Here is a 20,070-nt window from a genome sequence, read left to right on the forward strand (position 1 = left end):
ATAATTCTGGTAGTTTGGATACTATTGAGGTCAAATTTGTCGAGATTATCCGTTATGACCTTCTTATTAGCTGTACCAAATCTCAAAATTATAGAACAAAAAAGACACTTTTTAGAAATTTTTGTATTTGATTTGGATCAAAAATGTCAAAAGTTCCCTATTAACACGTGTAATTTTGGAAGTTTTAACACTGTAAGGTTCAAATTTGGAGAAACCACTCTTTGTGCCATTTTCGTTGACTGTTCCAAACGGTAAAATAATCGAGTAAAAGAGCCACTTTTTAGAAATTTCCACATTTAGTTTGAATCAAAAATTTCGAAAATTTCATATTAACCGCCATTATGTTGGTAGTTTTGATGCTATTGGGGTCAAATTTGGGGAGGTTACAGTGTTTGGCCTTTTTCTTAGCTGTACCAAGTCTCGAAATCATAGAGCAAAAGAGACGCTTTTTAGAAATTTTTGTATTTGATTTAGATAAAAAATGTCAAAAGTTCCCTAATAACACCTGTAATTTTGGAAGGTTTAACACTGGGTTCAATAGGAAAATCACTCTTTGTGTCATTCTTGTTAACTGTACCAAACGGTCAAATTATCGAGTAAAAGAACCACTTTTTAGAAATTTCCACATTTAGTTTGAATCAAAAATTTCGAAAATTTCATATTAACCGCCATTATGTTGGTAGTTTTGATGCTATTGGGGTCAAATTTGGGGAGGTTACACTTTTTGGCCTTTTTGTTAGCTGTACCAAGTCTCAAAAACATAGAGCAGAAGAGACGCTTTTTAGAAATTTTTGTATTTGGTTTAGATAAAAAATGTCAAAAGTTCCCTATTAACACCTGTAATTTTGGAAGGTTTAACACCGTAAGGTTAAAATTTGGGAAAATCACTCTTTGTGTCCTTCTCGTTGACTGTACCAAACGGTAAAATTATCGAGTGAAAGAAACACTTTTTAGAAATTTTCACATTTGGTTCGAATTAAAAATTTCGAAAAATTTATATTACCGCCATAATTTTAGTAGTTTTGATGCTATTGAGGTCAAATTTGGGGAGGCTTCCCTTCTTGTTCTTCCTGTTAGTTGTACATACCAAGTCTCAAAATTATAGGGCAAAAGAAACGTTTTTTAAACATTTTTCTATTTGGTTTGGATTAAAAATGTCAAAAATTCCCTATTAACACCTGTAATTTTGGAAGGTTTAACACCGTAAGGTTAAAATTTGGGAATTCCAATCTTTTTGTCACTCTCGTTGACTGTATCAAACGATAAAATTAACGAGCAGAAGAGACAATTTTTATAAATTTTCACATTTAGTTCGAATTTAAAATTTCGAAAATTTTAAATTAACCGCCATAATTTTGGTAGTTTTGACGCCATTGAAGTCAAATTTGGGAATGTTACCATTCTTGTTCTTCTTGTTAGTTGTACCAAGCCTCAAAATAATTGAGCAAAAAACACACTTTTTAGAAATTTTAAATTTGGTTTGGATCAAAAATGTCAAAAGTTCCTTATTAACACCTGTAATTTTGGAAGTTTTAACACTATAAGGTTCAAATTTGGAGAAACTACTCTTAGTGTTATTCTCGTTGATTGTACTAAACGGCAAAATTATCGAGCAAAGTAGGCAATTTTTAGAAATTTTCAGATTTAGTAGGAATTAAAAATTTTAACTTTCATAATTTTGGTCCGCTTCTTCGCCTAATTATCAAAATCTTCAGACAACACTACCACCCAATACTTCCGTTTTTTCCGAATTTTCCCCCGGAACACTTCCACCCTTTTTCCCCGCCAGCAATTACCCAAGAAATGCACTTCATTTGTGCAAAACCGCTGCAACTCTTCTCACGTGCCATCTCGCTCCGGTGCATCCTGAAACCCGCTAGAACCTCGTCCACCCTCAGGCACCAGCTACCACGCTTACCCACTGTGCGATACCGTGCATCGGTGCATCTTCTTGAGTGGGAGTCGTCGCGTCATTCCACCGCTCTTCCAGTTCAGAGCCGCCAGTTCGTTCTGACTCTTCGTCGAGGCCAGTTGTGCTACCAAAAGTTGTCGGTGCGTATCGCCACTACCGGAGCGTAACGTCTACTTTACTGAACATTGTTGTTATTGTACCAACGGTCGTCCTGGCGACGATAAAACAATCGATAGTGTAGTGCAGTGCAAGACATGAGTGTTTGTTAAAAAAAAAGAAAAAAAAAAAAGGGAAATATGGAGAGGTTGTTCGTTGGATTTTTGGTGATTTTGGGGCACTGCTCGTGTCTGGAGCTGAAGAACGGTGCTTATGAAGGTTTTGTGGTCAAGATCACCGAAGGAGTCCCCGTGAAGGATTGCAGGATCGTCCTGGATAATTTAGAGGTAAATCACCGGAAAATGTTTATGTAAGAGTTGCGTTCCATTTAAACAATGGCGAAACGGACAATCAGCGATTTTCAATTGTTGGCTAACTTATCAGTATCAATTTCGCGATTCGATTAGCGCGCCCCAAGTCAGCGTCTGCGGCCCGTTATTGTCCGCCGCCTTTTAAAATTCTTTGATAACACCACTTGGTGACTTAATGGTCCCGAGAATAAATACCGAGATTAACTTTTATCTGCTTTTAACGGCTGTAATTACTCGTTCCTCTATTGTCCTCCAAAACCAATACAATCGGTAATTTTATGGTTCTTAAAATGCACATTCACGTGTTGATGGATCTGAAATTCCAATTTCGGCTGTGAAACCTCGCATCTAGGAAATTAGTCACTAGAAAGTTCGAATCAATTGACAATAGTAAATTCGATTTGAAAGTGGAGTTTTTATCACCATTGTCTGCGTATTTATTTAATTGTCGATGGTACTTTTACTTGTGAAGTTGAGCGTGGATTCGGGTTTTCACTTTGACCAACTAATTCCTGCCGTTTGGGTAATTTGCGGTCGAGTTTTTAGCCTCTGTGCTAATCACTGCAGTAAAATGGTTATTTAAACCAGCATGTGAGCGAGCTTTCGCTGTGAGCTTTGCGCGAGAGTACCGTACATGATTTTTTACATTTGTATCGATTTACGGTATTTCATATGTAATATAAAAATTTAAACAACACGAGCGACGACAGTACAAGAACGTAACCTTGTACTAACTGCACTACTAGTGTTGCGTTAATTGCGTAAATTAATTGTCGTTTTCGATGACAGCAGTATAAGATAGTTATTTACATTCGAGCAATTTTAATTAGGATTTTACGGCTCGATAGTAATGTTTGCCGCCTGAGCCGACAATTTTTAGAAATTTTTAATTTTAGTTCTAACCAAATGTTTTGAAGATTACCTTTTTATTCTTACAATGTTGGCAGTTTAGATGTTATTGACATCAAATTTAGGGAGGTTACCGTTCTTCACCTTCTTGTTAGCTGTACCAAGTCTCAAAATTATAGAACAAAAAAGACGCTTTTTAGAAATTTTTATATTTGGTTCGGATCAGAAATGTCAAAAGTTTCCTATTAACACCTGTAATTTTGAAAGTTTTGCCGCTGCAAGCTTCAAATTTGGGGAAACTACTCTTAGTGTCATTCTCCTTGACTGCACCAAACGGTAAAATTTCTGAGTGGAAGAGACAATTTTTAGAAATTTTCACATTTAGTTCGAATTAAAAATTTCGAAAATTTTATATTTACCGCCATAAATTTAGTACTTTTAATGCGATTTAGGTCAAAATTGGGTAAGCTACCCTTTTTGAACTTCTTATTAGCTGTACCAAGTCTCAAAATTATTGCGCAAAAGAGACATTTTTTAGGAATGTTTATAGTTGGTTTGGATCAAAAATGTCAAAAATTCTCTATTAACACCTGTAATTTTGGAAGTAAGGTTCAAATTTGGGGAAACTTCTCTTTGTGTCATTTCCGTTGACTGTACTGAACGGCAAATATATCGAGCTATGGAGACAATTTTTAGAAATTTCCACATTTAGTTCGAATAAAAAATTTCGAAAATTTCATATTAACCGTTATAATTTTGGTAGTTTTGATGCTATTGAGATCAAATTTAGGGAGGTTACCCTTTTTGACCTTCTTATCAACTGTACCAAGTCTCAAAATTATAGAACAAAAAAGACGCTTTTTAGAAATTTTTATCTTTGGTTCGGATCGAAAAAGTCAAAAGTTTCCTATTAACACCTATAATTTTGGAAGTTTTGTCGCTGCAAGCTTCAAATTTGGGGAAACTACTCTTAGTATCATTCTCCTTGACTGCACCAAACGGTAAAATTTTTGAGTGGAAGAGACAATTTTTAGAAATTTTCACATTTAGTTCGAATTAAAAATTTCGAAAATTTTATATTTACCGCCATAAATTTAGTACTTTTAATGCGATTTAGGTCAAAATTGGGTAAGGTATCCTTTTTAAACTTCTTATTAGCTATACCAAGTCTCAAAATTATTGGGCAAAAGAGACATTTTTTAGAAATTTTTATAGTTGGTTTGGATCAAAAATGTCAAAAATTCTCTATTAACACCTGTAATTTCGGAAGTTTTGACGCCATAAGGTTCAAATTTGGGGAAACTACTCTTTGTGTCATTCTTGTTGACTGTACTAAACGGCAAAATTATCGAGCTATGGAGACAATTTTTAGAAATTTCCACATTTAGTTTGAAAAAAAAATTGAAAATTTCATATTAACCCCCATAATTTTGGTAGTTTTGATGCTATTAAGGTCAAATTTGGGGAGGTTACCCTTTTTGACCTTCTTATTAACTGTACCAAGTCTCTAAAATTATATAACAAAAAAAAACACAGTTTAGAAATTTTTATATTTCGTTCTAACTAAAAAGGTTCGCGACTCTGGCGGCATTCGCTGGAGAGATTTAAAATTCTTCTAGTGCATTTCTCTCGTAGAATACAATTACGCTTCTTCATTGCAATATTTCCATTTTCCGGTAGGTCAAGAGCTATTAAAATTCCCTTGCCACAATGATATCTATGCAGCTTGTGAGATTTTCTCCGCCAGAAAAGCGGTTTTTCTTCTTTCGTATTTTCTCTTTTATATGTATGGCCCACATTGCCACACCAGCAGTACCTCGATAAAAACCGAACTAATTGTGCGTTTGAAGAGAAATTCCAGTCTTCGGTACCATCACAAAAACGGTATACTTCTACTTAAAGGTTGTTCTGCATGACGATTAGACGGACAGACTAAAGTAAATTGATGTTAAATTGACCACAGAAACATTTATAAACAAGTTTAATAAGAACTCAGCGTGGCTCAAGTATAGTTATTACGCGCCTGACAAGTTATAATTTTTGAAATACGGATATATTTTATTAGTATTGAACTAAAAATTAAGAAGTGTACAATTTCCGCTTAACTAGCCAACAGTGTTATAACGTTATTTGAACAAAATTGGCCAAGCAGTGAAGATAAAAATGGAAAATCATTCCCACGTTTCTGACTTGATAAAATTCCTCTTGATACCGAATGTGTAGTTAGTTCAAAGCTCACAAGATATTGGTTTACTGAAGGAATTATAACGTCGAAAGAAGAGCAATCATTTGCTAAATTGCTTGTTACGACGAAACTACTTATGGCAATAACGGCGGATTTATCATGGTTAATTTAAAATGATGAGTTTATTTCCAAACGGACAATACTGGTTTGTGTTAGAATCATCAGAGTTATTTGTGTTTTTTTTTGATAAAACTAAGTTATCAACGCTTCATTTTATGTTAACTTCTCTAATGGGATGCTTGGGTCTTTGATAAGGTTAATGGAGTTTTTGACGGGGACATTAGTGTCAGTGTGAGCAGGATTCGGTTTTATCGGGACATTTAGGAAAAATTGATGCAACTGTTTGTTATTTTGATAGCAGCAGAAAGGTTGTACAGGTATACAGGGTGGTCCACGACCATCGAATTCTTTGAGTTTTTTTTGTTTAGAATACGTCCTCAAAAGTCGAAAATCCGTTTTTCAAAATCTGTTGTGGTTTCGGAGATATTGAGCTTTGAATATTTTCCAACTCAAAATTCAATTTCTGAAATTTTGATCGCTCATAACCCAGTTCTTTGCAGATCGATCTTAACAGCTCTTATTTTTTTGGATTCTACGTGAAGTTCTGCGTAAAATGAGCACCAATACTTTAAAATTGCTCCATAAATAAGCGTGGTATCGACCGATTTACATGCAATAATATACAGGTCCGGCAACACTTGTGTCCACCCCTAAAAACGCCTTTACTTTTAAAGATAAAATTTTGAAACTTTGCATACGCTCGGAGTTGACAAAGCTCTAGAAGCTGACGCAAAAATTAGTTTTTTATCACGGTTTGGTTGGCGCCCCGACGCCTAAGAAATATAATTTTTAGCGATGTTTGAGATTTTGCGGAAATATTCACGAATTATTTTTTTTTTTCAACATAACTGTGATACAAATATCTGAGTTTTTATCTTAAATCTAATGAAAATTGTGTTTAAAATTTGCGAAAAAAACGCTGTTTTATCAAGTTAGTTTTCAAAATTATGACAGCGCAGTGGCAAACTACGTTTACACCAAAATTTCACAAGTCGCTTCATTCACAGTTATAAAGGTTAATTTTGATTAACACGGGCATGTTGCACTTTATGGACACCAGAAATCGTTAATTAACATCGACAAAGCGACAATTTTACCAAGCAAAATTTTTGTTACAATCTAAAGCAAACCAAAGAATAAATGTCATTTGTGACACAAGATGTTGACAGATGGGTGTAAACGTAGTTCCCAATTTTGACGTAATGATATTGGAAATTAACTTGATAAATTAGCATTTTGTTCTCAAATTTTGAAGACAATTTGCATTGAATCTAAAATGACAACTGAGATATTTTAACACATTTATATTGAAAAAAAATTTAATTAGAGGTTGATATCATAAACCCTCACAATTAACAAAAAATTTCATTTTTAAGGCGTCGCGACGCCAAAATTGTCAGTGATAAAAATCAAATTTTTGCGTCAGCTTCTACAGCTTTGTCAACTGTAAGCGTATGTAAATTTTCAAAATTTTATCTTTGAAATTAAAGACGATTTTGAGGGTGGACACAAGTGTTGCCGGTCCCTGTATAGGTGTATCCGTTTAACATGTTCACTTTTAATTTTTTTAACCTCTGGGAAATCCCTGAAATTTGTGGATTCTGTGAATATTTTTCACTCGATGGAATCTTTATAGTTTCTCCAATATTTAACATTCTCCAGTGTGTTTGGAATCGGAGGAATCTGGATATTATTAAATAAAATATTCTTTAGCTCTCAGAACAGATAAAACGTCTCATAATATCGAGCGAATATCACATTCTAAAAGAACGGAAAGTGCAACTGCGAGTTCGCTTTTATCGCTTCCTTGAAATGGAAACAATACAATTACAACTTGTCAATCAATGCATTAACGTCTTACTAATTAAATCCCGTGATTTTTGCGCCTCGCTTCATTAAAATCCATTTTCATTCTCGATTAGCATCGCGGAATTCAAAAACCGTCACGTTTTCGCCTTGAATCAAACACAAGTTTTGAAAAACATCCCGCAGCAAAAACAAACGAGTCATGATGTAACCTTACCTGAACAATTTTAATAACAAATAAGCATTGCAACAACAATTCACCGAATGATGCGCTTTTCCAAGGATCTTCAGCACGCTTTCCTTGACATTCTCTCCATCATTATCGAACAAAGAGTTTTCGATGGTAATCGTTCGATTTTCGTGAGCGTCTACCTCACGTTTCTAGAGCGACGTGATTTATCCCATGGGTGATATCGACGATGCGTGAGACGATGAGCCGAGAACGAAAATATGGCTACCGTGATAATTTCAACAATTGAAAATCAACATGAAGATGTTTGTCTATTTGTTAACACCTGTTGGTATGATGGGCGAGGCTCGGCAAGGTTGGATTGGTTAATTAAACAATCCCACGACTCTTCGATGCCAACACAGATTTCCTCATTCTGGGAAATGGTCGTAAGCGAATCCGTCCACACGGAAGAGCCGGCTAATGGCTTTTAAACCACAAGAGAAATTCTATGGACATAAAATAACCGCAGAACTTAATTCAATATCGATGCCGACCGACCGCTTCCATCGGCTATTTTTTCTGGTTCTTACACGGTAGCGGCTGCCCGGAGCACAACAAAGATCGGTATTTTCTGGGCACAATACGACTTGTCATAATTTAATATATGAACCGGCTTTGTGTGGCTAATTAGTTGTGGTGCCCACCGGAGGCCCGTCGTAAATTATGTAAATACGCTCTTAATCAATGGACCCCCTTCATGCAGGCGCGGTAATTACACGATACGCCATTTTTCTTGCACAGGATTTATTTATATCGAGAAATTTTTTTAAATGATAAGTTAGAATGAATAATGTCAATTTTGGTTAAAAGATGGCTCTACAAGCAAATGTCGAGTTTTTTACCAATAAAATATCAGCTTCTGTGTTTTTTGTTTCCTTCTGTGTTTTTGTACGAATTTTCATTGGATCAAAATGTTACAATGCCAAAGTTCTAAATTTAAAGAGAACGTTACGAATATTCACCATATCGAAATTTTAGTTAGTCAGGTTCTAAATTAAAAGTAAAAATTTGCTTTATATTAAATAACAATTTTCTGAAATGAAATTTTTGTATAAAAAGATGTTCCGATGTTTTAGTTTAAAGTCTCGATCCCCTAAATTTGTATTTTTAAACAAATAGTCATAGGATCAAAATTTTGTTTGCCGAGAATCTCAAAATCTCTGCGTCCAAAAGTGCGTCTCAATAGTTCGAAATTCGCTATCAATTTCAAGCATTTTCCCGGCAAGTTTTATTCTCCTGTATTTTTAATCGAATATTTATTTGAGCAAAATTTTATGATGTCAAGAAGTTTGAAATTTCAAGAGGATAAGAACATTTACGAATATTCATTACATCAAAATTTTAGTTAGTCAACTTTTAAAAACCCCAGTAGTTCAAATGACGATTTACAAAAATGAAATTTCAGTATAAAAAAAAAATAATTTCGATGTTTTGGTTTGGAGTTTCGTCCATTAGAATTGAATTTTAAACAAATGTTCATAAGATCCAAATTTTATAATGTCAAGAAGTTCGAAATTTCAAGAGGATGAGAATATTTACGAATATTCATTATATCAAAATTTTAGTTAGTCAACTTTTGAAAATCCCAGTAGTTCTAACTTAAAATTTGCTTTATATTAAATAGCAATTTACCAATATAAAATTTCTATAAAAAAGTCTTTCGATATTTTCATTCAAAGTTTTGTCCCCCTAGATTTGCATTTTTAAACGAAGATTCATAGGATCAAAATTTCGAATGTCGGGAATCTCAAAGCCTCGAACAATAACTTCTCAAAAGTTCGAAATTTCAAGGGACAAGTATGTCATAAATATTCATAACATCGAAATTTTAGTTAGTCAAATTTTAAAAACCCCAGTAGTTTAAATGACGATTTACTAAAATGAAATTTCTGTATAAAAAAAGATTTTGGATGTTTTGGTTTGGAGTTTCGTCCATTATAATTGAATTTTAAACAAATGTTCATAAGATCCAAATTTTATAATGTCAAGAAGTTCGAAATTTCAAGAGGATGAGAATATTTACGAATATTCATTACGGCTAAATATTTATTTAGTCATTTTTTAAAAATTCCAGTAGTTCTAAACTTAAAATTTCCTTTATATTAAATAGCAATTTACTAATATGAAATTCCTATAAAAAAGTCTTTCGCTATTTTGGTTCAAAGTTTCGTTCCCCTGGATTTGCATTTTTGAACGAATATTCACAGGATCAAATTTTGAATGTCGAGAATCTCAAAGCCTCGAACAATACTTTTCAAAAGTTCGAAATTTCAAGGGACAAGTATGTTACAAATATTCATTACATCGAAATTTTAGTTAGTCAAGTTTTAAAAACCCCAGTAGTTCAAATGACGAAAAAAAGTTTTTCGATGTTTTGGTTCGGAGTTTCGTTCATTAGAATTAAATTTTAAACAAATGTTTATAAGATCAAAATTTTTAATGTACGGAGCTCGAAATTTCGAGCAGATGGGAAAATAAAACAGTCTATAAGTCCAATATCGCAAATATTCACGGTATCGAATGCTCGGATTTTAAAAATCTCAACAGTACAAAACTGATTGAATCTGATGAAAAATTGGGCTCTTCCAAAAAGATCTCGTTTTAATGACAATGATTTGAAATTGTCAGTTCCCTGGAAGATTGCAGCAGAGGTCTTTGAACCGCGTCGTCCCAAATGAGTTTCATCTTTTCATAACGTCGCTCCTATTATATTAATATTTCTTATAATTAATGAGAACCCAATTAAAGCACACAATATCCACAAATGAAAGAATTCCGCGCGAAGTAGGCCGCACGTTGCTAAACCTCTTCGCGTCTTTCAAAGGTAAAAGGGCGAGTTTGGCATTAGCCGATTGAAAAGATGCTGATCCGATGTGAAAGTCGCATTGTTATAACTTCATATGGCACGGCATTCAGGCCATCACGATCCGTTGCGTTTGAAATACCTAATTATAAAAATCCTTATCATTATGTAACCAAATTTCGGCTACGTGGGTGTGTCATGGTACCATACAACGGCACTTAGTACCATAATAATAGACGTCATTTCGAGAAGTAATTAAAGCTCCAAGTTAATAGCGGAAGAAGCAGGTGGATTAATGCAAATCGGTTTTGTTTTCTTGATTGGCAGCAATTGGAAAGGATCCTTCGACCTTTAATTACAAGAAAAAATTCATAACGGCCTAAAGGTTAACCTCAGAGCTGGTTTTCCTCGCCATCGTAATTGCTTAGGTGATGGTATTTATAACTTGTGGTGATGCGCATGTATGTTTACGTTTTACGTTCTCTTGTATGTGTTTGGTTTTTTTCTTCTGCAGCATCTTCTTACTTAACGTTTCGAGTCACGAAGCGCCTTTCAGTTCTCACGGCTCCGAAGAGCAAAACTGTTAATTTACATCCTCGTGATGGCCGCGTCTTTACACATCAAAGGGCTCCACACGATCATCTCCCTTTGTTTCAGCTGAAGCGATTTCAATTCCCTTAACTATTTCTTTGAAATGCTAATCGCGTGCATACTCGGATATGCACCCTCTGCAATTCAATTATCGACCCTGCAATGTACGATTTACATCACAAGGACAAACCACGTGTCCTCCCCTTATTGGAATTTCAGAAAATGCGAAGCAGGTGGTCTTTGCTCTTCATCCCGCAACTGCTGCAGAAATTGGAGAAGTTGTCACGTCTTCAACCTGTCCACTATTTTGACTTTGCGACCTCTGCGCCACATTCGCTCGCTCGTCCATTTACATACTCATGCCATAACGATAAATTTGCGCTCGTGCGATTTTATCACCGGTGTTCTTTTACCCGGGGAATTAGTACAACGCGCCGATTGACCTCTCGAAGAATTAAAAGTGTCACCGGTCAAATTTCAACGTTTTTTGGGTTCCTTCTACCTGTTCACACCGCATAATAAGAAGGTATAATCGCCGGAAAAATCTAACTGAAAACTGATTCGTCATCTCAAGTAATTCCATAGAAAAGTATCTTTAAACTGAGGTGTTATTAAGTTAAGAGCGGAGAGGGAAAAGTGGACGGGATGTCGGATTTTGCCCACACATCTTGAATCTCAGTGCATTATCTGATTACACGGCCAATGTTAACAAGGACTAATTTTAGACAATTGTACGATTTTATCAATGCCGTGGGAACGGTGGGTACCATGAAATCGATAATGTGTTACGCCACTGGTCGCTTTGAAGATTAAAGAAACCTGTGCGAAATGAGGGGTCGGCGATATTCGAGACGGGAAAACGATAAAGGCAATCGGACACTTTGGCGTTTAGCAGGCTGATGGGCAAAAAGACCCTCAAGTGTGTAAAAATAGCGCTTTATTGATTTCGATGAGCTAATTTGGGGTTGAATTGACTTTTTCGTGGAATCGATGGGAGAGTTCTTTGCCCTTATTTGTTGACGGACGGGAATTTTGAACGCAGATTTGGATTCATCGCGAAATTCTGCGTAAAATTATCTGAAATAACGTAAATTTGCTTCACGAATAAACACCAAAATAGGTTTTTAGTAGGACTTTTAGGGTGATTTTCAAGAAGCTTTTTCAGTGCGAAAACAACGATTAATGCTTTTGAGTTGTATATCAATCAAAAGGGCAGCTCAATTGCTATCATCTGGCCAAATTTCAGATCGGTAGGACAAGTAGTTAACTAGAGGCGGCTAAAATTTTTTTTATTGTTTGAGGTGAATTGCCTTATGTGGTCGCCAGCAGTACATAAAAATGTTTATTAATGACCCTCATTAATGAACGATCGACGAGACAGTGTTTTTCTGCCAATCAAACGTCAACAATCATCAAATTCGATGCAAAATTAATTTAATCTAATTCAGTTTCTTCACAATATTTTGATCTCATAAATGACAAATTACAAAATGACATTTCACATCAATAATGACATTTTTGTTTATTGTTTTTCCAAAATGTCAAAAAGGCAAGTGCTACCAACAGAATTCGAAATTCCAAACGCACTTAGATGGCGTTCTTGTTATCTTATTCGACCATAGGGTAGTCTAAATGGGGAAAATTTTGATAGAAAGGTAACACTGAAAAAACAATTGATAAATGACACCTGGAATGACTGTAGCTTACAGAAAATTAATTGAAAGTCATGGCTTTCCTAATGAAGTAGAATACATAAATATTCTTATAAATAAATAATAAAATGTTATATCTTTATTCTAACGTGTTTTGTAGCCAAATTAGAAAAAAACTTGTATGAAACACGAGGCAAACACACAAACACACAAATGTCCCTAAATGGAAATTTCAAATTGTCTTTCCAAAAAGACGTTAAAATAATGGCAACACACAAAAAATAGTATAAATACGCGTTTAATAAGCGCAGTTGTCCCTCGATGGTCAATAGCACGTCTTGTTATAAAATGGATCACTCCTGCCTCTAGTTCCATAAATAGCTATTTTCCCTTTTATCGCAAACGAGAATGTTTTACGGATGCAAATAAAGTCCAATAAAGGCGGTTTTATTAGACAGACCGCAAACATTTCCATAATAAGAAATTACCAAAAGTCAATCGTTAGAGTTGTTGTCGTTCTACCAACTACCGAATCTTTATTGCCGCAGTTTTATCTTATCGCGGGCATTGACTTTCCTGCAGTGTGTTAACACAACAAACTCGGCGTTTTCGTAATATTTTCGCATTTAAGAAATTTTGGTATCAACTTGCAACGCTAAATATTGACCGAACTAATGCAGTGATAACCGATTTATCTAATTCCATAAGTAAACAACCCAAGAATTCTTCGAAAAACGCGTAAAGACGTTATTTCCAACAGGCGACGTGTTAATTTCACGACAATACAGAATCATACGGTGTGTGAATTTCTTTGAAATGTTTAGCGTTGTTCACTAACTTTCTTAATTGCGTCGGTATTTAAACATTACTGTTATCTAAAAATACTTAACTGTTAAGACATTTCCTGAAACGTGTCACGCTATTTCAAGCCTTAAATTTAAATCCTGTGTGTCAAAAATCCGAAATCCGATAAAACACGTCCAGCCTCGTGATCTTTGACTCATTTTATTTCTTTTTATTTCATTCTCGGCGAAAATGTCTTGTGAAAACTGCAGAGTTCACGCAAGGTCGCCTCATCCGAATTCTCTTTCTCAACAATAACCACTAATGACTTTAACGGTAGATTACGCATAAATCCGCCAATAATAAGCGATCAAACCCGACGAGCATGTCTCTGGTTAATCTCCCGTTAGCTCGCGACCACCTTTGACCCCCCAACCAGTGGCGTGCGTTTTCCGAATTTCCTCCACACTTTCAGTTTCGTCGCCATGATCGCTCGTTAAATTTCATTCGGATCGTGATCGCCGCGAGGTGGACCCGTTTGCTGGTGATTGAATCACGATTTTCTTCACAACTGTGAGAAATATTCTCGGCCATATATTCTTTAATCCGCCAGAAATTTATGGAGGAGCGTTACAATGGCGCAGAGGAGACTTTAATGCGAGATGCTACTGGAAGTCGTATTTTACGTGGATTTTTCATGGTTGGTGGGCTACCGGCGATGAATGTTATTTATTATACAAATATTTTACTAGAAATGCGGAACTGTTGACTATTTTTGGTAGAAATGAACGAGCAAGGTCGGGCTGGGTACTCTTGAGGCTAATTCATGCAAATTCGCACCAGTTTAATGGAACAAAGAAGGCATTTTCGGGCAAAATCGTGTCATGATTCCAAAGCAAATTGTAGGATTGTAGTCATACTCAACACCGAAGGTTATGTAATCTTCTAATTACATTTAAAAGGTCTATTAAAAATGAAGAATAAGCAGTGCTTGGGACGATTACATAATTACCGCTCAAGGTTGATTGTAAGCCACTTTTAGAAGAACAAAGTCAGTTGTTTTAGTAAATTGCTATTTGATGTAAAGCAAATTTTAACTTTCGAACTACTGGGATTTTTAAATAAAATTTCGGTGTAATGAATATTCGGTTTAAAATACAGGTGAATGAATCTTTAAACTAAAAAATCAAAAGTTGCTTATTTTTTATACAGAAATTTTGTTTGAAAATGTAAATACCAGTTCGAAACTTCTGCTTTTAATTGTTTTAAAACTTCACTACTCATAATTCGATACCGTGAAGATTCATAATGTTGAACTTATCTAGATTATTTTCATTCTTATCCGCTTGAAATTTCGAACTTTTGAGAAATACTGTTCGACTTTGAGGTTTTGAGAATGCCCACAATTAAAATTTCGATCCAATGAATATTTGTTTAAAAATTCAAATCTAAGGGAATAGAACATTGAACTAAAACATCGGAAGAAATTTTTCACACAGAAATTTAAAAGTCTTTGCTTTCAAATAACTCCAATTTATCATTTTGCTGCTCTTTCCTTTCAAATACCTCGCTGGAAGCCCCCATCCAATAAACCGATAATTATCTAAGCCCGTCCATCATTGTTTATGATTACGGTATCATCCTTGCAGATGCGTTCTTCGCTCTTTACGTAGGCTGATGAAAGTAGGCCATCGACATAATAGTGATGTAAATGCCATTTCACACGACCTCTCCAACAGCGCATCTCATTGAATTTTTTCAATTTCAGGAAACCCTTACAACTGCGTCTCAATACCTGTTCTCCGCCCTCGACAGCAGGGCTTACCTTCGTTCGGCAACTGTCTTACTTCCGCCAACATGGCCGGATTCTTGCGCATCCTCAACTGTTATTTCCGGCTCGGGTGAAACCTCTGATGTGACGGTGTTGCCGCGTGGACCTGCCAGAGGGAGGATTTACACTCAACAGAGTTTAGGCTGTGGGCAACCTGGGGATCAGGTGTACCTGGCGTACGAGAGTCTCATGCAAAGAGATGGAAGTTTGGCGCGTTCGCTGGTGAAGGAGTTTGCGATGTATCGCTACGGCGTCTTCGAAGAGCAAGGGTATTACAATGACCCCATTTACCCCATGTGCTTTTACGATGACCATGAGAAGAAGGCGAAAGCGACAGGTTGCTCGGATCTCCCGATTGATCACCTTGAGTACGTCCTCCTCCACGTCTCTTATTCACGATTTAACAATTCTTTTTGCAGGATTTGCACGTCGAACCCTCACGTGCCGTACAACACCACCAACATGGTGAACGAGAAGGCGCGTTCTTCCATAATGTTCGCCGCGGAGGCTCCTCAAGTTTCCATGTTCTGCGACGAAGGCAACCACGACCGCTTCGCCCCCACCAAACACAACTCTTTGTGTCAAAGACGAAGCGTCCTCGACGTCATCCTCAAGCACACGGACTTCACCGCCAACACACAAATCAACAACGTCAACAGCAACCAGCTCATTGACACTTCCATTCAAATCACGTACAAGAAACAAAACCTGACGCGCTACGTCTTCGTGTTGGAAAACACCAAAGACATGATGCAAAGAGAGTCTTGGAGTTACCTCCGTCTGGCTCTGCGCTACTGGGCTTTGAACACCGTCCCGGAAAACACAGAAGTTGGTATGGTGCTGGCGGAAGAAACCTCGAAGAAAGCGCTGGACATCGTCTCCATGAAGAAGAGCGATCGCGATGAGAGCAACAACCGCGACAAGTTCTACTCGAAGATCCCCTACACCCCCAGCGATTTTCTCAAGCCTGGTTGTCTCGACTGCGCGCTCAAAGACGCAGTTGAGATGTTGAACGACCGGGAGAAGAAGTCCGGTCCTGCGAACAACGTCATCGTGGTGATCGCACCCGGAATGAACCAAAACGAACAAATCAACAAAGCGGTAGAAAAAGTGAAGAAATCCAAGATTAAAATCGCGGCTATAAACTACCCGACCATCATGGGGGCTAATATGTTGAACATCCTCGCGGAAGAGACAGGAGGGGTTGCTTATACAGTCTTCGAGAAGAAGCTCAACGTTGATATGACGCTCCTCTCCACGTATTTCGAGTTGAAGAATGTTCTTTACGACATTGTACAAACTTATTATTCTGGAAGCTCTTCGGACTTGCCGATGGAGATCCACCGGCGCGAAATCACTGATGATGGTCGCAGTTCCATCACTGGGAGTTTTATGTTAGATTCGACTCTTGGAAAACCCTCGCAGTTCACGTTCTTCACGTACAATTCCGTCACTCCTTTGATCAAGAGTTTGAAACTGATCAGTCCAAGCCATCAAGTCTTCTCCGAAAGAAACGACAGATACATTGATTTTAAGATGATTGGACTAACCGCCAACATCTCCGAGAGTGGTACTTGGACTTACGTAGTGGAGCCGTACCCTGGGAACCCCCAGCCCCATTTTTTACAAGTGAGCGCGACGCCGACTTCTGAAACCGCGCCGGTGACTAGAGCGAGGTTCTGGACTCATAGAAACGAGGCGAATGGTCCTTTGATCCTTCTGGTGGAAGTGAAGAAAGGGGAGATTCCCGTCCTGGGGGCGAAGGTGGAAATTACGGTGACCAAACCAGAAGTCAATGGGTCGTACCCCCATAAAAACCACATCGAATTGTTGGATACTGGAGCCGGAGACCCCGACATCACCAAAGGCGATGGCGTCTACACCAGCTACTTTAGCGCCAGTAATTCAGGACCGGGCTTGTACAATTTCGAGGTGGTCGTGACTGACAATGGGAACACCGCGTACACGTGGACGGAAACCACGCAGTTCGATGGTGAGTTTTCTTCGTGGTAACCTTACCACTCCGTGCTAATTCTTCAGTTTTAGATAACAAGCCGTGTTGTGGCTCGACGATCTCTTCCACGGGAGTCACTCCAGTCTCACCCTTCCAAAGAGTCTTACCAAAGGTAACCATCATGATCACTTCCCAAGACATCACGAGCGAAAGCCTCGTGTCTGTTGGCCGCATCGGCGACTTGAAAGCCCAAGTCATCCCCGAAGACATGAAAGCACGTCTTTCATGGACGTCGCCGGATATGGGTGGCCAAACCGTTTCTCGCTACGAAATTAAATTCGCTCAAAACGTGCAAGACGTAACTGATGGGTTTGAAACGAGCGCGAAAGTTTGGGATGGTCAACCACACCCACTGGCTCCGGGTTCTGAAACCACCTTCACCATCGACATGTCGATGAATAAAGAACTGTTGGATAAACCTCTCTACTTTGCGATCAAAGCGTATCCGCGGCATTCTTCGGAGTTGAGTGGGCCGGTCTCCAACTGGATACGAGTTTTAGTGCCGTCTCCACCTCCTCCACCGACCATCCCACCGACGTACACCTCCAACGAGCAAGTTTTTTGGCCCAACAACGACATGGGGTCCGTGGGGACGAGTCTAGAAAGTCCGAGCATCTCCAAACCCATGGCAGTGGGGTTGGAGTTGATTCTCCCCATAGCCATAGGTGTCATCCTCTTGGTCATTCTTTTGATAGTGTATTGTTATTTCTGCGTGCTGAAGAAGCGCGATCATCGCGACACCCATAAGAAACCCACGAGTTCGATTAAAAACGATAAACTTTCTTCGGCCATCACCATTGTCCCTAGTAGCCCCCAACACGTGGCGCAGAATCAAAACAACTACATTACGGACATTCCGGATCCTCATCAAGTTGGGGTACCAATCAAGTACGAGTATGAGGAGGACCCGAAGAAGAGGTACTCGTTGGTGAATCAACAAGAACAGCAACTTATTGAGGAGTTGAAGCAGCAACAGATGGCGCAGCGTGATTTGGGAACCCCCAACAACGGCTACCAAGGCTTGAGCGTCATCTCCAACAGCACTTTGGGGCGCAGTGGCCACACTCTCAGTCCGTATAACTCTTGGAGCGCCTCTCAACTTCTGCACGAACACGAGCGTAGGCACAGTCCTTTGGAAAATATGGACGAGGCTCATCAGGATCTTATGATGAGTGCTCCCATGGACCACATGTCGCTCAATGGTCAAAATATGGATCATATGAGTTTGAATGGACACCTGGTTTCCGAGCATTATCAAGGTCAACACATACCTCCTCCGGTTCCTCCACTTCCGGCGTTCAATTCCAATGGTTATCCGGTGAATTATAATATTTATGGTGTGCATCAAGGGAACCAACAGGGACATCCAATCTACCAGTCCATGCAGAGGAACGAGGCGTTGGTTCCTTTCAATCCGAGTTTACAAGGATCGCTGTCTTCGGTTAACAGTGGTGATAAGAAAAGACGGAATGTGACGATGGTGTAACGGTGCGTGATTACTGAGACTTGTACGACGTATTTGTATGAAGTGTAATTTTTTTTGTTGATTTTTTTGTAAATTTTGTTTACTAGTCAATGTTGATGTACGTTATATAAAAGCCAGTACTTAGCGTGTAAGATGATATTTGTAGTTTTATACAAATTTTATTTGAGACTGATCTCACCTTATATGATTTTGGCAAATGCGGATCGCTGTGTATTGTCCCATTTAGCTATACATAACTCTGTAGTTCTCTGTAAATAGATAGGGTAGTTCTTAAATGTAAGACAAAATTGTATATATTTTGATATTGTTTTGTAATGTCTCGACACAATACGCAATAAAATAAAAATTTCAGTTCAAAAATCGTTTTATTGCAGAGGTTCCGAAAATTTCCTCCTTCTCTCGACATGTATTATTTTTAATTAACTTATTGGGACGTTTTTTTTTCAAAATTTTAGTTTTGAAAAAAAATTATAAAAAAAATTAAGACGACAATTAATTTCAATTAATTGAAAAAAAATATTAATTTTTAAAATTTCTATTTTTGTTTCTAAAAGCTTTGTTTATACGATAAAATAAATGCAATTAAACGATTTTACAGGATTATGTACTGCATGCAGACTGCAAATTTGTGGAACTGTTGAATTTTTTTTGGTTTTTCTTAATTCTGATTAAATTTTCCAGATTTTCCATAATTTTATTTTAAATTTTTCTTAAATAGTCTTTAGAGTTTTTGGTTTTTTTATATCAACTTTAGATTCTCTCAAATTTCTCTAGATTTTATTTTCTATTAATTCAGTCCAATTCTTCAAATTCTGTTTACATTTTATAGATTTTATATAATTTTTCTTAGACTCTTTTGAGCCTGTTTTTTTTAGAATGATTTTTAGATTCTTCTTGGATTTTCTTTGGGCTCTAATTTTTTCTATTATTCTTAGATTCTGTTTGGAGTTTTTATGTGTTCTTTGGAGTAGATTTATAAATTCTCTTTGTGCTTTTTTAAATTCTTTTTAGAGCCTCTAAAATTAATTCGAAACTCTTCTTAAATTTTCTTGACATTTTTCTTTCTATTTCTTCAAATTTTCCTGCAGATTCTTCAGATAATTTTTTTATTCTTTTTAAATTTTCTAGATTCTCTTTAGATTTACTACATTTTGTTGAATTCTTTTTAAATCCTTTTCTTATCTAGCATAAATTCTTTTTAAATTCTTCTTATATTTTTTTTGGTCCCTAATTTTCTTTAGATTCTGTTTAAAGCTTTGATTTGGGCTTTGTAGATTCTTTTTGAGTGTGTCCTCAAGTTCTCTTCATATTTTTTAAATTTTCTTAATCTCGTAGATTT

The 20,070-nt window shown here is 37.0% G+C and overlaps 1 protein-coding gene across 1 annotated transcript; it reads left to right on the forward strand.

Annotated features, from left to right (window-relative positions):
- Positions 1–2,122: 2,122 nt before the first annotated feature.
- LOC148171051 (calcium-activated chloride channel regulator 4-like) lies at positions 2,123–19,091 on the forward strand. The gene is made up of 4 exons (XM_088041120.1): positions 2,123–2,355; positions 15,169–15,599; positions 15,651–17,224; positions 17,278–19,091. Exons 1-4 carry the CDS (start codon positions 2,209–2,211, stop codon positions 18,729–18,731), a joined length of 3,606 nt encoding a protein of 1,201 aa, XP_087897246.1. The 5' UTR covers positions 2,123–2,208; the 3' UTR covers positions 18,732–19,091.
- The last annotated feature ends 979 nt before the right edge of the window (positions 19,092–20,070 follow it).

The sequence above is a fragment of the Gnatocerus cornutus genome, chromosome 7, assembly GCF_029298725.1.
Source record: "Gnatocerus cornutus isolate USDA-ARS CGAHR chromosome 7, icGnaCorn1.1, whole genome shotgun sequence".
Classification (NCBI taxonomy): domain Eukaryota; kingdom Metazoa; phylum Arthropoda; class Insecta; order Coleoptera; family Tenebrionidae; genus Gnatocerus; species Gnatocerus cornutus.

Coding starts and splice junctions, on each gene's coding strand:
- LOC148171051 (XM_088041120.1), top strand. CDS start 2,209: ATGGAGAGGTTGTTCGTTGGATTTTTGGTGATTTTGGGGCACTGCTCG. Junction 2,356..15,168: donor TCGTCCTGGATAATTTAGAG/GTAAATCACCGG, acceptor TTTCAATTTCAG/GAAACCCTTACAACTGCGTC. Junction 17,225..17,277: donor GGAAACCACGCAGTTCGATG/GTGAGTTTTCTT, acceptor CTTCAGTTTTAG/ATAACAAGCCGTGTTGTGGC.